This window comes from Muntiacus reevesi, chromosome 20 (genome assembly GCF_963930625.1).
Source record: "Muntiacus reevesi chromosome 20, mMunRee1.1, whole genome shotgun sequence".
NCBI lineage: Eukaryota > Metazoa > Chordata > Mammalia > Artiodactyla > Cervidae > Muntiacus > Muntiacus reevesi.
In genome coordinates, this window is record NC_089268.1 from 50,122,055 (window position 1) to 50,141,420 (window position 19,366).

Sequence of the window (19,366 nt, forward strand, 5' to 3'; positions counted from 1 at the left end):
TTGTTACCAGTATGAATTGGCAAATTGACATTGTTGATTTCATAGGTGAGGTTCATAACCATTTTCCAAAGTCACCTTTGATTACTATTGCTGCTAAACACAAATGGATAATTCCTATTATTACTAAAATAATTCCTCTTACTAGTGCCCCTATTTATTTCACTGAAGCAAATAAAACTCTCAAAGATGGTTATACTGGACCCATAACAAAGGTGTGGCAATCCAGCCTAACCTCTGTTCAGCAAGCTGAATTAGAGGCTACTGACACCTTATTACAGGATGTTTTTACAGCATTCAGGTATGACCTAATTCAAATCCCTAATGATTACACAGTGGAAGTGAGAAATAGATTTAAGGGACTAGATCTGATAGAGTGCCTGATGAACTATGGACAGAGGTTCATGACACTGTACAGGAGGCAGGGATCAAGACCGTCCCTAAGAAAAAGAACTGCAAAAAAGCAAAATGGCTGTCTGAGGAGGCCTTACAAATAGCTGAGAAACAAAGAGAAGTCAGAAGCAAAGGAGAAAAGGAAAGAAATAAGCATCTGAATGCAGAGTTCCAAAGAATAGCAAGGAGAGATAAGAAAGCCTTCCTCAGTGATCAGCGCAAAAAAACTAGAGGAAAACAACAGAATGGGAAAGACTAGAGATCTCTTCAAGAAAATTAGAGATACCAAGGGAACATTTCATGCAATAAAGGACAGAAATGGTATGCACCTAACAGAAGCAGAAGACATTAAGAAGAGGTGGCAAGAATACACAGAAGAACTGTACAAAAAAGATCTTCACGACCCAGATAATTGTGATGGTGTGGTCACTCACCTAGAGTCAGACATCCTGGAATGTGAAGTTAAGTGGGCCTTAGGAAGCATCACTACAGGGAGGTAGCGTGGCCGAGTGGTCTAAGGAGCTGGATTTAGGAAGCATCACTACAAACAAAGCTACTAGAGGTGATGGAATTCCAGTTGAGCTATTTCAAATCCTAAAAGATGATGCTGTGAAAGTGTTGCACTCAATATGCCAGCAAATTTGGAAAACTCAGCAGTGGCCACAGGACTAGAAAATGTCAGTTTTCATTCCAATCCCAAAGGCAATGCCAAAGAGTGTTCAAACTACCACACAATTGCACTCATCTCACACTTTAGTAAAGTAATGCTCAAAATTCTCCAAGCCAGGCTTCAGCAATACGTGAACCGTGAAATTCCAGATGTTCAAGCTGGATTTAGAAAAGGCAGAGGAACTAGAGATCAAATTGCCAACATCCGCTGGATCATCAAAAAAACAAGAGAGTTCCTGTAAAACATCTATTTCTGCTTTATTGACTGTGCTTTATTGACTACCAAAGTCTTTGACTGTGTGGATCACAATAAACTGTGGAAAATTCTGAAAGAGATGGGGATACCAGACCACCTGACCTGCCTCTTGAGAAATTTGTATGCAGGTCAGGAGGCAACAGTTAGAACTGGCCATGGAACAACAGGCTGGTTCCAAATAGGAAAAGGAGTATGTCAAGGCTGTATATTGTCACCCTGCTTATTTAAGTTATATGCAGAGAACATCATGAGAAACGCTGGGCTGGAGGAAGTGCAAGCTGGAATCAAGATTGCTGGGAGAAATATCAATAATTTCAGATAAGCAGATGACACCACCCTTATGGCAGAAAGCGAAGAAGAACTAAAGAGCCTGTTGATGAGAGTGAAAAAGTTGGCTTAAAGCTCAACATTCAGAAAACTAAGATCATGGCATCTGGTCCCATCACTTCATGGCAAATAGATGGAGAGACAGTGGAAACAATGGCAGACTTTATTTTTCTGGGCTCCAAAATCACTGTGAATGGTGACTGCAGCCATGAAATAAAAAGACGCTTAGTCTTTGGAAGAAAAGTTATGACCAATCTAGACAGCATGTTCAAAAGCAGAGACATTCCTTTGCCAAGAAAGGTCCGTCTAGCCAAGGCTATGGATGTGAGAGGTGGACTATAAAGAAAGCTGAGTGGTGAAGAATTGATGCTTTTGAACTGTGGTGTTGGAGAAGACTCTTGAGAGTCCCTTGGGCTGGAAAGAAGATCCAACCAGTCCATCCTAAAGGAGATCAGTCCTGGATGTTCATTGGAAGGACGGATGTTGAAGCTGAAACTCCAGTACTTTGGCCACCTGATGCGAAGAGCTGACTCATTTGAAAAGACCCTGATGCTGGGAGGGAATGAGGGCAGGAAGAGAAGGGGACGACAGAGGATGAGATGGCTGGATGGCATCACCGACTCCATGGACATGAGTTTGAGTAAAGTCCGGGAGTTGTTGATGGACAGGGAGGCCTGCGTGGTGCAGTTCACGGGTTCGCAGAGCGTCTGACACGACTGAGCTGCCGAAATGAACTGAACTACATCGAGTCAAGCCCCGCCCCGTCCCCGTCTCCGCCCCTGGCCCCGCCCCCTGCCTCTACTTCTACCTATGGCGTCAGGCTCCGGCCCAGGCCCCGCCCCCCCGCGTCTACCTATGGCGTCAGGCTCCGGCCCAGGCCCCGCCCCCGCCCCCCACGTCTACCTATGGCGTCAGGCTCCGGCCCCGGCCCCGCCCCCGGCCCTGACCCCGCCCCCGCCCCCCGCGTCTACCTATGGCGTCAGGCTCCGGCCCCGGCCCCGCCCCCGGCCCTGGCCCCGCCCCCTGCCTCTACTTCTACCTATGGCGTCAGGCCCCGCCCCCGGCCCTCCCTCCTACCGACGGCATCAGGCCCGGCGCCTGCAGGCAGTCCCGCGCTTGTACTCGGGCGGTCATGGCGGGGGTCGCAGGCCGGCTTGCCAGGCGCTGGTGCTCCGGGCTTCTCCGCAGGTACGTACTGACTCGGGCCCAGGGCCGCCCCTGGACGCCGCGTCCTTGCGGGAGCGCGCTGCCTGTCTCCGCCTCCCGCCGCTGCGGGCCGCGCGGGCTGGCCGGGAGCGTGACGTCAGGGGCCCGCCGAGCCCGGTCCCGCTGCGCGGGGCGGGCGGGGTGCTGTGTGCGAGGCCTGCCGGATCCGGACCGCCGGAGGAGCGCCCCGCGGGCCCGGGGGGTGACCCGGGTGCTTCGCGGAGGGTGTCCTCCGGGTGACTCCTGGCGGGGGGCGAGGCGGGCCATGTGGGGCCGGACCCGGGGCGCGCAGGCGACGGGGAGACCGCGGGACGCGCCGGCCGCCTTCGAGGAGAGGGACGTTCCCGGGTTATGTATTAAACGGTCGTGCTTTGTAATTGTTTTTATAACTCGATTTTAAAATAAATACGTTTGCATCGTATTTTGTGGGGGGAAAAAAAAGCACATTTCGGCCTTCATGGACATTTAAAATGTTCCATTCGTTTTCTACTTGAAACTTGCCAGCTGCCAGATTCGTGTAGCATTCAGAGTTTTTCCTTTTTAGGGGGAAAACAATAAGTGGATTCAGTTATTTAATATAAAACTTGTCCTTTAGTCGCTAAGTCTTTTGTGACCCAATGGATTATAGCCCTCCAGGCTCCTCTGTCTTTGGATTCTCCAGGCAAGAATACTGGAGTGAGTTGCCGGTTTCCTCCTCCAGGGGATCTTCCCGACCCAGGGATCGAACCTGGGTCTTCCGCATTGCAGGCCTATTCTTTACCAGTGAGGCACCAGGGAAGCCTAATATAAAAGCAGAATTTTACTGAATGGCATTAATTCAACGTTTGGACTCACTCTTTGAAAGTTCCATTATTGCAGAGGAGGTGGTACATTTGTTATGTTTGAGCTTTATTCATAACTTATTTTAATCACCTTGGGTGCTATTAACTATCACTCAGGGTCATTGCTGTGAACATCCGTGGTTTGTTTGTGACCTCACTGCTGTGCTGTGATGCTTTTCCCACCCCTCTGCTCACAGTGTGTGTTTAAAAAGGACTCAGCTGGCCACGCTTGCGGTTCCCACTCTTCTGCTGGCTCTTTAGACTCGTGGAGGTGAGGACTGAGTGTGTCTGCTCAGTGAGCGTCACAGCCTAGCATCCAGGCCAGGTAGGTTCCCCCCGGGTAGGTCCTCCACCTCCCTTAAGAAAGCAGCGCCATCTGCAACACCAACCAGTTTTCCTTCTGAAAATTTACCTTCCTTCTCCCCCCCTGTCATGTGTGTGTGTGCTGGGACGCACGTGTTTGCTGAACAGAGAGTTAGGCATTGACCTGATAAAAGTTTATACTTTGTTAATCAGTGACTACATCATAGAGCAGAAGGCTCTTGTGCCCTCGGAGCAGAAGAGCAGGTTCCAGCGGCAGGAACTGGCAGCACAGTAAGGATTCATTGCAGGACACCAAGGAAGTGGGAGAAGCCGCAGAAACCCCCTCAGGGGTTTTTTGGGGGGGGAGAAGCGGGGAGAGCAGAGAAGCTGAAGTTAGTTATCCTCTGGTGACAGTAATCATTGGATGTCTCTGGTTTATGACTCTCTGGCCAAGTGGTCCGTGGCTTGGAGGTCTGTGGGCTTATCCTGCTCTGGAGAAATAGCCTGAGTTTACACGTTTCGGGGTCTGTTTTGAATGGCAGTTTTAGTACAAGAACGATAGCATCAGTAGAAGCAGTTTTAGTCATCTGACTGATGGCGTAGTGCTCGCTTCGCCCAGGATTGAGGTCAGAGGGGATAAGAAAGGCGATGGAATTGTGGGCAGAAGGATGACTCACGAAGTCAGTAGGGAAACTTGGTTCTAGAGGGACACAGGTTCAACCGCAGAGGCTGTTTCTGGATCTTGGGACGCTGAATTCTTCCTGTATACTTTACCCCCGTGGTCTCGGTATCCTTATTTTGTCTGTGGGGTGCATGTGCGCTCAGTCGTGTCCGACTCTTTGCGACCCCATTGATTGTGGCCCTCTAGGCTCCTCTGTCCGTGGGATTCTCTGGGCAAGAATACTGGAGTAGGTTGCCATTATGCTCAGAGGTTGAGATTGTCTTGTCAGTGTTTTATTTGACATGGGTTCATGGCAGGAATTATAATCATTTCACAAGCCAGAAGTATACAGGAGAGTGTCTCTTAATAAGCCAGGAGTTTTGACTTTGCCATGCAAGAGCTGGGCTTCCCTTGTGGCTCAGCTGGTAAAAGAATCCGCCTACAATGCGCAAGACCTGGGTTTGATCCCTGGGTTGTGAAGATCTCCTGGAGAAGGAAAGGCTACCCACTCCGGTATTGTGGCCTGAAGAATTCCATGGATTGTACAAAGGGTCAGACACGACTGAGTGACTTTCAGTTTCCAAGAGACAATATCCAGCTGCCAACTTCACAATAAAAGTCTCTCGATGCTGGAGTAGTTCGCTGGGGTGGCCAGAGAGGCGGATTCCGCGGTGCCCCCATTTAGCTTTTACCACTGTTGATGAGAGTCCCGTTCACCACGGCAGGAACTAGTGCCCCAAGGTCTTGGAGAGTTATTTAGATCAGCAGAGGGGAACTTTACCCAGGCTGAAACTCTCAGATCATCCCCACAAACTCTGGGCATTTACAGTCTGAATGTCCCTTCCACGTAGTTGCTTCATCGGTTTTTTGTTTTTAGCTGCACCAGGTCTTGGAGCATGTAGGATCTGGCGTTCTGACTAGGGATCAAACCCAGGCTCCCTCCATTGGGAGCGCAGCGTCTTAGCCAGGGGACCACCAGGGAGGTCCCTCATAAATCAACTTTGCTTGTAAAAATAACTTTTTTTTGCTCTTTGCCATCATCAAGTGGGTTAAAACGACTTCGGTTGCGCAAGAGGCTTGGCAGCCTTCAGGGCCTGCCCCTGGCGCTCCTGCTTGCCACCTCCTCCCAGGCCTCCCATTTACTTCCTGCCTGTGGCAACATTCCTGGGCTCCTCGGCCTCTGGCTGGTTTTTTCTCTGAGGGCCTTCCTTATGGAAGTTAGCTTCTGTCTGGATTTCTTATCTAGGGACCGGTGTGGAAACCACTAACCATTCGCAGCCGGGTGGCTGGGGCAAGTGCAAGGAAAGTATTGCTGGAGAAACGAAGCATTCTGGCGTGGAGGAGTTGGAAACGGTTAGGAACGCGTGTGCTGGTTTGCAGCCCCACGCAGGTCCCAGCCCTTGGGCTGCACGCGCGCAGCCCCGCCATGCGAACCAGCCAGAAGGACTTTAACAGCGCAGTGAACCAGGTGAAGCTCCTGAAGGAGGATCCGGGCACTGAAGTGAAGCTGAAACTCTACGCGCTCTACAAGCAGGTAAACGCCTCGGGTGTTTGGAAGAGAAACATCTTCAGCACGTGGGTCCTCAGATAGACATGCTGTCTGTTGCTCTGAAAAGGCAGCCTGAGTGCTTTTAGGGTGCATTACTGCCTTTCCTCTAAAGAGTGTATGCGTGAGAGTTTATTAGATTAGATTTCAGGGTACCGTTAAGGCAAATAGTCACTCCTTAGGATCAGTCCGGAGTAAAAGAGACTTCAAAGATACAACCAAAACAACCACCAACAGTCAGCCTTCAGAGTGGCCTTGAGACAGTTGGGGAAATTTGAATAGGGACTGAGTATTAGATGGCACCTAGGGACTATTCTTAATAGCATCATTATTATATAAGAAAAAGTGATTTTTTTTTTTTAGGAGTGCATACTAAGTACATGGCGTGAAAAACAGTGTGGTGTTTGCCTTTCCCGAAAAAAATTAAGCAAAATAGAAAAGAAAAGGATGGTTGAAGCAAACATAGCAAAAATGAGAGTTAATTGAATTTGGGAGCTGAATATTGGAGGTTCATTATAATATTGTACTCATATATATTTGAAAAATTTTATAAAAACATTTCAGAACTTGAGTTTTCAGTTACAGTGTCTGAAAATTATCCAGAAAGTCAGACCCTCTGGGCTCCTGTGTCCTCTTTCTCTCTTCCTGTATCCCTGTAAGCCCCTCTTCCTTTGATACTAAGTGTGTATGTTACAGAATTCAGCCATGCCCCACAGGGGTCTGACCCTCGCCCTTGGGTTCTGGGAGGTAGTTTCTAAGCCCTTGAAAGGCCAAGCGTGATAGACTGTCTTTGTTCGCCTGGAGAGTCTAAGGATGGGATTTAGAGGGGACTGGCCACCCAGGTGGTGAGAGTGGGGTGTGGGGCGGAGGCTGCAGTTACTGAGACTGGCCCCAGGGGAAGCTCTGAACACCGAGGAGGCTGGGGCGAGCTTCCCCGGTGAGCGGGGCTCTGTGTGTGCCACACATCGGTTCAGGGACTGGGCGAGTACACAGCCCCGACTCTGCAGTGGCCAGTGTGGGGGGCGGGCACACTCGCCCCTCCCAGACTCCACCCGTGTGCCCCTCCCCTGCTGACCTGCGTCCCTGCCCCCCTGCCCCCCGCCGCTGCAATGACTGTAACCGAGAGGAGGAGAGAGTCCTGTGAGCCGTCCTCCAGGTCATTGCCCCGCTCAGAGCGCGCTTCCAGGAGCCCCTGGGCTCGCACCCGTGTGTCAGACGTGGGGGCAGCCTTGGGGCCCGTGTTGCCTCTAGCATCCCCGATGGCTAACTCTTGAGAAACAAGTCTTTTTCTTTGGACCATCTTAACCTCCTTTACTGTCTTTGTCTTTCAAAGCCTCTCTTCTTCTCTTCTCTTTTAGCTAGTTATGTTATGAAAATCAAAGGCATGGTTATTAAATGGAATTTTAAGTTGCCATTTCTGAAAAGAATAGTGCATATATATATATATATATATATATATATATATATATATATATATATATATATTTTAATCTCAAAACACTCACTGCTTCTCCCCCCCCACAATGTCCTTCAGTCAAGTGTCCTAAGGGCCGGTGGCTCTGGTACCCATCCCCCAAACTTTGCCCCTGCCTCCCTCCAGGTGCAACTCTGGCTCACTTACTGGACACCCACCACCACAGATCTGGGAGGAATTGGTGGGGGTTAGTACCTCTGAATGAGCTTTCAGGATATACCGTGTTTTCTAAAAGTTTGTTGGCTAGTTACCTTTGAAGATTGTTTGCTTGAACTATCATTATATAAACCTAAAGAATGATTCGTGTTTTGAAAGCATTTCCCCAAACCCTGATCTTGCATTATGTTCGTACGCGGCAGTTATCACTTATTTTAGGGGCTGATAACCCAATCATAGCATGTTTTGGCTTTCCGGTCTCTTTTCTCCTGTTCGTACATTTTTAGCAGCAGCATCAAAGAGAGGGCAAGGGGGAGGAAAGTTCAGATCAGTCTCTGTACCTTGTGAAACTGCCTGGGAGGGGAAGGCGCAGTCATGCCAGTGTGCATTTTATGGACCTCCGCTGTTCAAGGCTCCGGTTTGCACGTGCGTTTGACCAGTAACTGCCCCTCTCCTTTCATAGGCCACTGAAGGACCCTGTAACGTGCCCAAACCAGGTATGCTGGACTTTATCAATAAGACCAAATGGGACGCATGGAATGCTCTTGGCAGTCTGTCCAAGGTACATGGACTTCCCATCCTGCTTTTATTTCACTTACTGTGCTCCTGAGGGAGGTGGGTGTTTCTCCCTATTGAGACATTAAGATGAGCCTTCTGGGGACAGAGGTCCCTATGTCCAGCCAAGACCTTCATTGCCATCAGGTGTACTGGCTAGGACAGGAAGTGTCTCAAAATGCTTACTCATTAACTGTGGGCTGAAATCACCATCTCTCATTAGGAAGCTGCCCGACAGAAGTACGTGGACTTGGTGTCCAGTCTGAGCGCCTCCTCCGAGTCCCCCAGCCCAGAGGCACCTGCAGCAGACAGGAAGCAACCGGAAGGCGACAGCCTGGTGGTGACCTCCGGAGACGGCATCACCACCATCAGGCTGAACCGTCCAAGCAAAAAAAACGCTCTCACCACTCAGGTAACGCCGTCTGCCACGGGAGTCCGTCCTGCTTTACTTGGCTTCCTCTGTTTCACTCAAAAACCGTAGCGTGTCAGCATCCCTTTGGGTTCTGTAAATACAGCCGGGGTAAGCGTTTGGCACTTTGAAGAGAGTGGGCTTGCAGACCGACGTGGGGAGGACCCCCTGGGTAGGGATGATCATTTTCAGTCTTCTTTCCTCGTCGTCCCTCTTTCACGCAGATGTATCGTGACATCATAGCTGCACTTCAGGCTGCAAGCAAGGATGAGTCAGTCATAACTGTTTTAACAGGTAAGACTTTTCCTTGGATTTCTTAATTAAATCTCTCTTTGGGGGCAGGGGAGGATTTTCTAGAAAGGGAATTGAGTAAATAAGCTCTATCATCTTTTCTAGTGCTGAGATACCCTAATTCTTAAATACATAAACAATGTGGTAAGACATAGGATTGATATCTCTATCATGTAAAAAGCAGGTACAATTTGGTAAGAAAAGTGCTGAACCTGTTCGATAAATTGGTGAGTAAAATGAATAGACAGTTTGTATGAGAAAGTCTTGGCATCAAAGAAACAAGCAAAATGCAACCAGATTAATAAGCAAGAACACAAATAAAAATGATGAGATACCATTTTATATTAATGCTTGGCTGAATTAGCAAAATGTCATACTATACCAAGCTTTGACAAGGTTATGGTAGAATAAATGCCCCTTGCTGACAGCAGCATAAATGAGTTTAAAAAGTGTTAGTTACATTTTAAAAACACAGCATTTGACAATATGTAGAATGTTCACATACTGTGACACAGGAATCTCCCAAAACATTATAAATACTCTAAATAACCATCATAAAGCACATGATGGAACATCCTGTAGAGGTGTATTGCAAAAGCGTTAAAAAGTATAACTGTAGAGACTAACCATATAGAAAAGTGTTTAAGAAATAAGACATTAGCAGTTATACCAGCACCGTGATAGTAATTGGAAAATACGGGTGCTGGTGGCCTGGGCTGAGGAGAACGTGATGATTGAACTTGGTCGGGGCTTGGCTTTGCATGCATGTAGCGGCGAAGGCTAAGGTTCCAGACTCAGATCAACTTGAGTTTAAATCCCAGCTTCACTTCTTACCACTTGTGGGTGAATTCTGCTTCCTAAGTGGAGCCGACAGTGTCTTCCTAACCCCGCAGAGTGGTCAAGATGGTGACATGAGGCAGTGAAGGGCAGGGCTCACACAGGCACTTGGGAGGTGGAGCTACTACTCTGTGTTGGCGTGGCAGAAGCAGGGGTCATTTTATTTTATTTATATTCTTTTCTGGCTGCGCCACGTGGCTGGTGGGATCTTAGTTCCCCAATCAGAGACTGAACTCCCGTCCTTGGCGGTGAAAGTACAGAGTCCTACCCAGTGGACCACCAGGGAATTCCCAGGAGTGATTTTAATTTGCATTGAAATTTGTAAAATAGATAATATTATATAGAGATATCAGAGCACTTTTAGTAAAAAAAAAAAGAGAGAGAGAGGTAAGGAGAAAGATCCCTAACAGCTAATGAGAGAGGGTGAGGCGGAGACGCCCCAAAGATGCTCTGGCATCCCACGTGTACGCCTCGGAGAAGGAAGACAACGGGAGCAGCCCAGAGGCAGCACTGGCTGGGTACAGGAGAAGAATCGCTTCTGATTTCTCAGTTAACATTTTTTAAACTAAACGTACAATCCAGGCACATCATTTTTTAAAAATCCAAAGACTATGAAATGGCATGTAACTAACTAAACTAAAAACCCCAGTCCTGTGTCCTAAAAAACCTCAGCTTTTCCTGAGCCTTCTAGAAACTGCCCGTGTGTGTGCGTGTGTGTGAGAGATTCTCCCCACCCCTCCTTTGGTAAACAGAAAAGGAAGCACATGATACACACACAGTGTGCCCGCCTTTCTCTGCTAACTGCGCGTCCTGAACATTGGTCCTCAGTCACACCTGCACATCCAAGCTGCAAAGTAGGAAAGTTTCAGGACTCCAGTTTATCTCGTCATTCCTCTATCAGTGAACAGGTAGACTGTCCTCAGTCTTTCGCTATTAAAATCATGCTGCAGGGAATATCCTCAGAGATACATCTTTCAGCGAAGGTGCAAAGATATCCATGTTGTAGAAGTAAAACCGCTGAGTTTCATAATACGCGGTCATAACGGCTAACGTTTGTTTCATACTTTCTGTTTGCCGAGCACTGGGCTAAGCATTTTAATTTATTTGGTAGCTTTCTTAATTCTTAACTCTTCTAAGCTTTCTTGCTATAACCCTATGAGATTAGGCCCCATTATTACTAGTGTTTTACAGGTAAGAAAACCGGAAGATTAAGTGCTGATAAACAGTGCTTATTCTCTGGGCTTCCCCGGTGGCGCTAAGGTAAAGAATCTGCCTGCCAATGCAGGAGACATTCGAGATGTGGGTTTGACCCCTGGGTTAGGAAGATCGCCTGGAGGAGGGCATGGCAGCCCACTGCACTATTCCTGCCTGGAGACCCTCCGTAGACAGAGGAGCCTGGCGGGCTGCAGTCCCAAAGGTCACAAAGAGTCCAACGTGACTTAGCACACATGCTTGTTCTGTAGTTATTTTCTATATACCCTTCACTTTTGGTTTCTTATTATTTTTATCTAAGCGTTAATAATAGGTCCTTCAGTTTTTAGAAAGGATTTTTGTTTGTTTTGCATTTCTGTTACCAATTCCTAGCTTATAATCACATATGATCAGTTTTTCTAATTTTTTTAAGAATCTGTTAAAATTTCATGTATACTAGATACATATTAAAATCTCTACCTTGAAGATTAAGAAGCAGAAAATGGCCAATTTTTTTATATCGTCCAGAAGCACTTAAAATAACTTCAGGACATCCCCGGTGGTGCAGTCCCTGCTCCCAATGCAGGGGACTCAGACATGATCCCTGGTCGGGGAAACAGATCGCATACGCCACTCAGCCTGGCCAAGTAGTAACAGTAAATGTTTAAATTTTTTAAAAATGTTAAGAACTAAAAGTAAGTTCACTCTTGATTTTTAAGGTGTAGAGTTACAATTATGTCGATCAGACTTGCCTTTCTAATTCATGTTATATAGATTCCCTGAATTCTGCTTTCCCTTCTAACTCATCTGTCTTGGACTGAGCAGACCAAACTGAAGGCTCCTGTTATTTTCTGATGGTGCCTCTCTCGGCCCATCGGGCGCCGGGCGACCCGCCCCAGAGCCTTCCCGGTTGCTGTCCGCTCCGGAGAACACCCCCCAGCCTGTTTCCGCGCCCCCACCCCCGTCAGCGTTCAGGTCTCACTGCAGCTGTCCCCGCCTCGGCAGAGCCCCTCCCCGTGCCCCCAGATGAGACCAGAGCCCCCTCTGCCGGCTCTCCCGTCCTGGCGTCCCTTCCTGCCCCAGCTGCGTTGCCTGCGTTTGTCAGCGTGTCTTTAATGCAGCGTCCGGCCGCCCCAGTCCGGCCGCGAGGGCGGGCACCCCGGCGGGCTCACGGCTTGCCGAGCCTGGTGCCCGGGAGGTGCCCGGGAGCGGCGGGTGCGTGAGTGGCGCGCCCGCGGCTTGTGTTCGCAGGCACTGGGGACTACTACTGCAGCGGGAACGACCTGACCAACTTCACGCATCTGCCCGCCGGTGGGCCGGAGGAGATGGCCAGGAGCGCAGAGGTCCTCCTGAGGTGAGCGGCCGTCTGACCCGGGGGCTCGCCCCGTTCCTCAGGGGGTCTAAGGTTGCAGAAAACAGAAACACTTCTTTCCTGTGGTCGGCTGTGACTTCCGACAAGCCTACTTGCCAGGCCGCCGTCTGGATGGGCGTCTGGTTCCTCGCGGAGACTCCCGTTCCCCTGAGCGCTCCTCACAGGAGCCGACTGGAGGGCCAGTCAGCCAGCTCCTGGCGCGCTCTCACTTCTCCCGCGTCTAGGCAGAGTCGGTCACGACTTAGCAACAGCACCACCGCCGCCGCACTGAGGCAGAGGGGCCCAGCGCCGTCTCCCGGGCTGGGGGAGGCCTCGCTGCCGGGGCCGCTGCGCCCAGGGGACTGGAGACGGGCCCTGATGCCCAGCGCTCTGCCGCCCAGCCGCTTCTGCCGCCCAGCATGCTGGGACCTCGCGGCCCATGCTGACTCCGAGTTGGCCGCTGGCTCACGGCCCTCATCAAATGCCCAGGACGCAGGATCTGGACCTAGGCCGGCCCCCGGGCTCCTGTGGGCACCCTTCCCGCGCCCTGCACACGGGGCCCGGGTGAATCAGGGGCCGCAGGCCGGGGAGGCGCCTGGAGGTGGACACGCCCGCAGCCCGCCCAGAGAAGCACGTTCCGGACCCCGATCCTGCTTGTACCTCGGTGACGCTGCTTGGGAACAGCTCAACACACTTGTCTGTTTCCGTGTCTGCAGGGATTTCGTCGACTGTGTAATAGATTTCCCGAAGCCTCTGGTGGCCGTGGTCAACGGGCCGGCCGTGGGGATCTCCGTCACCATCCTCGGGCTGTTTGATGCCGTGTACGCGACCGACCGGGTAAGTCCCCGTGAGAAGCGAGTGACGGCAGGCTGGTGAGAACGCGCCCCTCCAAACGCTGCTTTGTCGTTGCCAGTAGTAAGCAGAGGGTGTGCGGTCGGGGGTAGAAGGGATGAAAGTTACATTTTCCCCAAAGAATTAGTCTGCCGTGACACGTCTGATTCTCCCTTCACTGTTAACCTGAATCTTCTTAAACACCAGTGTCGTCATGAACATTGTCCCAGCCCTTTCAGTTCTATTTATTCTCATCATGTGACACGAGAGTTATTCAACTTTGCTCTAAAATAGTCAGGAGACCTTCAGACTTGCAAGCAGGGGTTAAAAAAAAGAGCAGCTTTGAAGGTTATGCAGGTGAGTTATTTGATCATTTTTTTCAGTGTGAATGAACCCTGGAATCTAGAAATCTAGACGAAGAAAGGACTTTCAGGCGCTATCTACTTTCACTGCCTGCTTAGCAGATAAGAAAACCAAAGCTCAGAGAAGTTATTGCCTCATGCTCACCATTGAATTATATAAATTTTCACTTCAGTTCCTATGATAGTAGTGATGTATGTCATAGTAGAAAATAAAAATTTGGAAACTATGGAAAAGTACAAGGAGAAGAATTAATTTAAAAATCTTTCCTTGGGACTTCCCTACTGGTCCAGTGGCTAAGACCCCCACGCTCCCAACACGGCGGGGGGCGGGGGGGGGGTGTCCAGCCCCTGGTCAGGGAACTGGACCCCAGTGCCAGCCAGGAGTGTGCATGCCACTGTGCCGAGCCTGCGTGCCACCACAAAACCCGCTGTGGCCAGATAGACAAATGCTAAATATTTTTAAAAAATAAAATCACTCCTCTCCCCACTCAGAGATAAGCAGTGCTAACATTTGGGTTATTTAGCTTACCTAATTTAACCAGTCCCTGACACTGGAAACCCTAGCATGTCTAGTTTTTTTTTTTCCTTAGAAACAAAAATGTGATAAACATTTATCTTAGCACCTTGACCCTAGAACTTTTCCTGTAGAACTAATCACCACCTCTTAGGGTTATCAGAGTCTTAGAGTGACTCTTGCTCTTGTGGCAGTGAAATTTGCCGATGGACAAACATCCTCGCGGGGAACACTTGGTTTTCGCCGCTGAAGAGATTCCTGGTTTTGTTGGAGGCACTTTCTCCAGTAACAGGGCCATTTACAAGGGTCCTTTACTGCCTGCTCCATCTTTGACCGGATTCCTTTCAATCCAATTGGGCATATTGTCAAATCTAATACTTATTAATAATTTCCCTGTAAAAATAGCAAGTGCAATTATAGACGCTTGGCTACCTAACCTTTGTAGGTGGGACTTTCTGCTCAGAGGCAGAAATTCAGTCTTCAGTCCCATTCTGTGTCTTCAGTGACCCCTCAAGTTGATCTGCTCTGAGCAGGGTCAGAGCAGACGCTCCTGACCTGAACTTGGCGGTCTCATTCGATAGGACTTGAAAGCCACATAGTGTAATATTTGCATCTTACTGTCCCACTAGATTCCAAATGATTGTCTTGGGCATCATCTATTTAAAGATTCCTAGGACTCTGTCTTATGATAAACTTAAAACTGAAGTCAGAGGGAAATGTGTGTGTATTGTATATGCTGACAGATTGGGCCCACAGTTAAGATAGCTGACAAATAGTGACCACTGCTGAGATCACCCAACTGAATTAAACCAAGGTTCAATTTCAAATCAGAGAAAGACACAGAAGAAAGCAGCTGTGGAGAGGAATTCCTTTTATAGGATCTGCTCATTCCTGGCTTCCTGAATGTATACCATGTTAAATGTGGGTTAACGTTTGACCCATGCGACCAACTATTCTTTACTGTGGGCAGTAGGTCACGCCTGCCCGTTAGTGTCTCCATCAGCAAACAGCACACTGCCCCTCTGAGCTCCTAGAAAGGTGGAAGTCACAGCAGCAGTAGGTCATTGAGTGCTCAGTACAGAGGAGACTGCTGACGCCCGTCACGTGTATTCAGTAAGCGCCCGCAGGAACGGCCCCGGGAGGCAGGGGCTGTCATCCCCGTTTCACAGATGAGAAAACCCCGGCACAGAGGTCCAGGAGCTCCGGGGCCACTAGGCAGCCTGACGCCAGCATCTGACCGTCTCCACCTCTGTTGCTCTTGTTTCTGAGAGTCCGCTCAGTGTTGCTTATGATAATGTTTATGAGCAGGTTAAATGCCGCCTGTCTGTAGCTTTTCACGCACCTGTTTGTGGCGCTTAGCAAGCTCGGCTCCTTTGTTTTCTGATTATGTTCCTTCCTTCTCAGCACGTTTTCTCCAAAAAGCTTTCTTTTGGGGGCAAAAGAGAAGGCAGGTGACTTTAATAACTGTTTGCTTTTTACTTTTGTTAGTTTGGTTTCTATGTGTCACACATCATATGTTTTTATCTTCTAACAATATTCATTGAAAAGAAACTCAGCCATATCTTGATTATGGAAAATGAAGACTAAATATGCTGTTTACAGAATTGTCGATTATGAGTTAATTTCCTGAGAACTTTTCATTCATCAAGAAACACAATATTTCTGACATCTAGGAAAACACGGAAAACACAGTTATTGTAGTCAAATAACTGACTGACTCTGTAGTCTAAATAACCAATATTAAAGTAGTTTCGGTATTTAAAGCCAATCAAAAACCTCTGGGGCAAAATCAAGACAGTTGAGAAAACAACCATAGAGGCTAACCTCGCCAGTATAGTTTTAAAAATGAATCAATAAAGTGATGGATCAACAGCATAATATAGAGACGCAAGGTGGAGAGGAATAGTTTAGCTCACAGGAAAGAAAGTATAAACGGCTCTTAAAAATATGAGAAAGACACCACTAAGAAAAGGACTCGAAAACAGACCATGTAAAAACTCTTACAGCTCGATAATAAAAAGGTAACCAAGCCAACTTAAAAATAGTGCACAAAGTATTGCAAGTTACTTCACCAGAGAAGGCATTAAATAGCTGATAAGCACGTGAAAAGATGCTCAGCGTCATTAATCGTTGTTGTTCAGTTGCTTGGTCAAGTCTGACTCTTTGCAACCCATGGGCTGTAGCCCGCCAGGCTCCTCTGTCCATGGGATCTCCCAGGCAAGAACACTGCAGGGGGCTGCCATTCCCTTCTCCAGGGGGGTCTTCCCGACCCAGGGATTGAGCTTTTGTCTCTTATGTCTCCTGCAGGCAGGTTCTTTACCATTATGGGCAATAGAAATATTCTGTATCTTGATTTTGCTAATGGCTACATAACTATACATTTATTTAAAACTCATCAAACTGTGTATGTTCAGAGAGCCAGTTTGTGTGTATATGGGCACACTTTGAAGATATTGTGGGTCCACTTCAAGACCACCGGGATAAAGCAAATATCACAATAAAGTGAGTCACAGGAATTTTTTGATTTACAGCGTAGTCTGTTAGGTGTGCAAATAGCATTATGTCTAAAAAACCATGAGCTGTTTTAAAAACATTTTAATTTAAAAATAGCACTGTTGGGAAAATGGCACAGATAGACCTGCTTGATACAGAGGTGCCACAAACCTTCAATTTATTTTTTAAAAAAAGGAAAAAGCGGTGTCTGAAGCACAGGAAAGCAGACCCAGTGGAGTGAGGTCTGCTGTGTAACAGACAAAGTGCTTCAGTTCAGCATTGTAAGGAGGCCGTAAACAGAGGGTGGTGTTTGTGAAATCACATGTGAAAAGATGATCTTCTCTTCTCATTTTCTCTCTAAAAAGGCAACCTTTCACACCCCGTTCAGTCACCTGGGCCAGAGTCCGGAAGGCTGCTCCTCTTACACTTTTCCCAGGATAATGGGCTCAAGCAAGGTGGGTCTCGGAAGCCTTGAAAACAAACGCTAATGAGCCTCTCCACTCTGAAAGCCGCCCTGTATGCCCTCTTCTTTCCCTCGTAACGGGGCGACACGGAGAAGCACGTGGCCTGCCCCGCAGAGCCGAGGGTCACGGAGCGGCCGGCCGAGGGGAGGGGCCGGCGTGGAGGGGCCCGCGCTCAGGCTGCCCTCCGCAGACCACGGGTCCCGCTGAGCCGGCTGCCCCTGCGCCTCTCCAGCCTTCCCTCCAGCCTGCTCCACGGGGCAGGGTGGGCACCCAGGGGCCGGGTGGCTGCTCCGGTCTGTCCCTGCGGCGGTGGAAAGCTCGGTGCCCACCGTGTGTGTGTGCAGGACCCTGAGGGGAGCGCGACGGGATGGGCGCCGGGGCGGGGTGCTTGGCAGACCCCCGAGATGTGAGAGGGGAGCGGAATGGAGCCTCTGCCTGTTGTTGTCGGGTTTCCATGGGGAAAATGTGGGTTTTTTAAATCTTTTTTTTTTTTCTGACCATGCCTCACGGCTTGCGGGATCTCAGTTTCCCGAGCAGGGACAGAACCTGGGACATGACAGAGAAAGCCTAGAATCCTAACCACGAGGCCACTGAAGAATTCCCCTTTTAAATCTCTTTCTTCCGTCGCATTCCCTGAAGGGTTACACAGATCTGAACTTCGAAAAGTCGGGCAGACCCAACTCACAGGCTTCGAGCATTTGGCTGTGGAACAGTCTCTGAAGAACAATGGCAAACGGAGAGATAGATGCCCACTCAGTGACCCCGGTTTTCTTAGAGCCTGAACGTTAGTCTTCATCGCTTTCCTCCAGTTAATTAGAGCTCATCTGAGTCCCTGGGCAGGTCAGAGCTTGACCACTGTGTGAATTTCCAGGGAAGGAACTTTTGACCGTTGCTGTTTCTAAAAGTTGGTTGTCATTCTCTATGACCATGAGTTTTCATTTGCTGCTGCTGTTGTTGTTTTTTTATAATTGTTAATAGTATACAAAACAAGAAATCATAGCTGCCATTTGTCATAGACCCAGTACCTGGCATTTCTGCTCCGGGTCCCGGCTCTTAGCTCCCCACTGTAGACACACACAGAAGCAGCAACCTCCACAAGCCTGCTCAAAAGCCTGACGGTCCCAGCACACAGCCTGCACACCGCTGCCTGGGGGCCACCAGTTTCTCCCCTGATGAGAAATGCTGGCGGTCTCAGAGACCGAAGGACTTGTCCGCGTGTCTGCCGAGAGCAGCTCACTCTGAGTCACTGAGCCTGTTTCACTGCAGTCACCTCCTAACCTTGCTTTTCATTTCAGGCAGCAGAGATGCTCCTTTTTGGGAAGAAGTTAACGGCCCAGGAAGCGTGTGCCCAAGGACTCGTTACCGAAGTTTTTCCCGATGGCACTTTTCAGAAAGAAGTTTGGGCCAGGCTGAAAGCATATTCAAAGCTCCCCCCAAATGTTAGTATTCGGGCTTTTGTTTGTTTGTTTGTTTGTTTTTTTACTTGCAAGAACTGTTTGCCTTAAATAGGCAATTAAAAAAAAAATTGGCTTGCTCTGAGCACATGTAAATCTGACATTAAAAGAAACCATAATAACATGAGAAGTACGAAACTTACCAAATGGCTGTTCCACTTCTGGGCTGTGGAGACAGAAGGGCAGTTCCTCCTGGCCGTGGCCGAGGAGGCTGATCGGCCGCCTCTGCTGGGACTTCTGGCCTGGAGCCCTGAGCAGGCAGACAGGTGAGCTTCGCGGGGACGCTTGCGCTTCTTCACGCGCCCGCCAGTGAGCGACTGCCTCCTGTCCTCCCTGCTCAGAACGCAGCCCTGGAGCCAGAAGTGTGTGGTCACACGCCCCGCCCACACCTGCCACGGTGCCACGTGCACACACGAACGTTGGGGAAGCCCTGTCTTACCTCATAAGGTGTCACAGGATCAAAGGAACGAGCCACACAGCGTCAATTCTAGAATGATCCCAACTCCTCTCAGATCCCTCTTCAGCCAGCTGTTGGTTTTGATTTTTCAGGCCATGAGAATTTCCAAGCAGATCATCAGAAACCGGGAGAAAGAAAAGTTGCACGCGGTCAACGCGGAAGAAAGCAGCGTCCTGAGGGAGAGGTGGCTGTCGGACGAGTGCGTGAATGCCATCGCGAGCTTCCTGTCCAGGAAGGCGAAGCTCTGATGCCGGCGCGGCCCCGCCGGGCACCTCCGGGGAAGCGTCGTCCCGCGGCTCCGCTTGTCAGCCCCCGCGCCCAATAAAGCTCACTGTGCCTTCCTTCAGC

General features: G+C 49.2%; 1 protein-coding gene across 5 annotated transcripts; it reads left to right on the plus strand.

Moving 5' to 3' along the window:
• Positions 1-2,706: 2,706 nt before the first annotated feature.
• On the plus strand, positions 2,707-19,364 carry ECI2 (enoyl-CoA delta isomerase 2). Of its 5 annotated transcripts, none has more exons than XM_065912399.1 (11): positions 2,719-2,830; positions 3,867-3,994; positions 5,880-6,167; positions 8,273-8,371; positions 8,588-8,776; positions 8,998-9,067; positions 12,344-12,446; positions 13,160-13,280; positions 17,009-17,098; positions 18,403-18,546; positions 19,111-19,364. In XM_065912399.1, exons 3-11 carry the CDS (start codon positions 6,060-6,062, stop codon positions 19,264-19,266), a joined length of 1,080 nt encoding a protein of 359 aa, XP_065768471.1. In that variant the 5' UTR covers positions 2,719-2,830; positions 3,867-3,994; positions 5,880-6,059; the 3' UTR covers positions 19,267-19,364. The 5 variants fall into 5 exon arrangements, with proteins under 5 accessions (XP_065768468.1, XP_065768469.1, XP_065768471.1 ...); XM_065912401.1 differs by having other exon boundaries at positions 6,014-6,167; XM_065912396.1 differs by lacking the exon at positions 3,867-3,994 and having other exon boundaries at positions 2,707-2,830; positions 6,014-6,167.
• Positions 19,365-19,366: the final 2 nt, after the last annotated feature.

Coding starts and splice junctions, on each gene's coding strand:
- ECI2 (XM_065912396.1), top strand. CDS start 2,775: ATGGCGGGGGTCGCAGGCCGGCTTGCCAGGCGCTGGTGCTCCGGGCTT. Junction 13,281..17,008: donor CCGTGTACGCGACCGACCGG/GTAAGTCCCCGT, acceptor CTCTCTAAAAAG/GCAACCTTTCACACCCCGTT. Junction 18,547..19,110: donor ATTCAAAGCTCCCCCCAAAT/GTTAGTATTCGG, acceptor TTGATTTTTCAG/GCCATGAGAATTTCCAAGCA.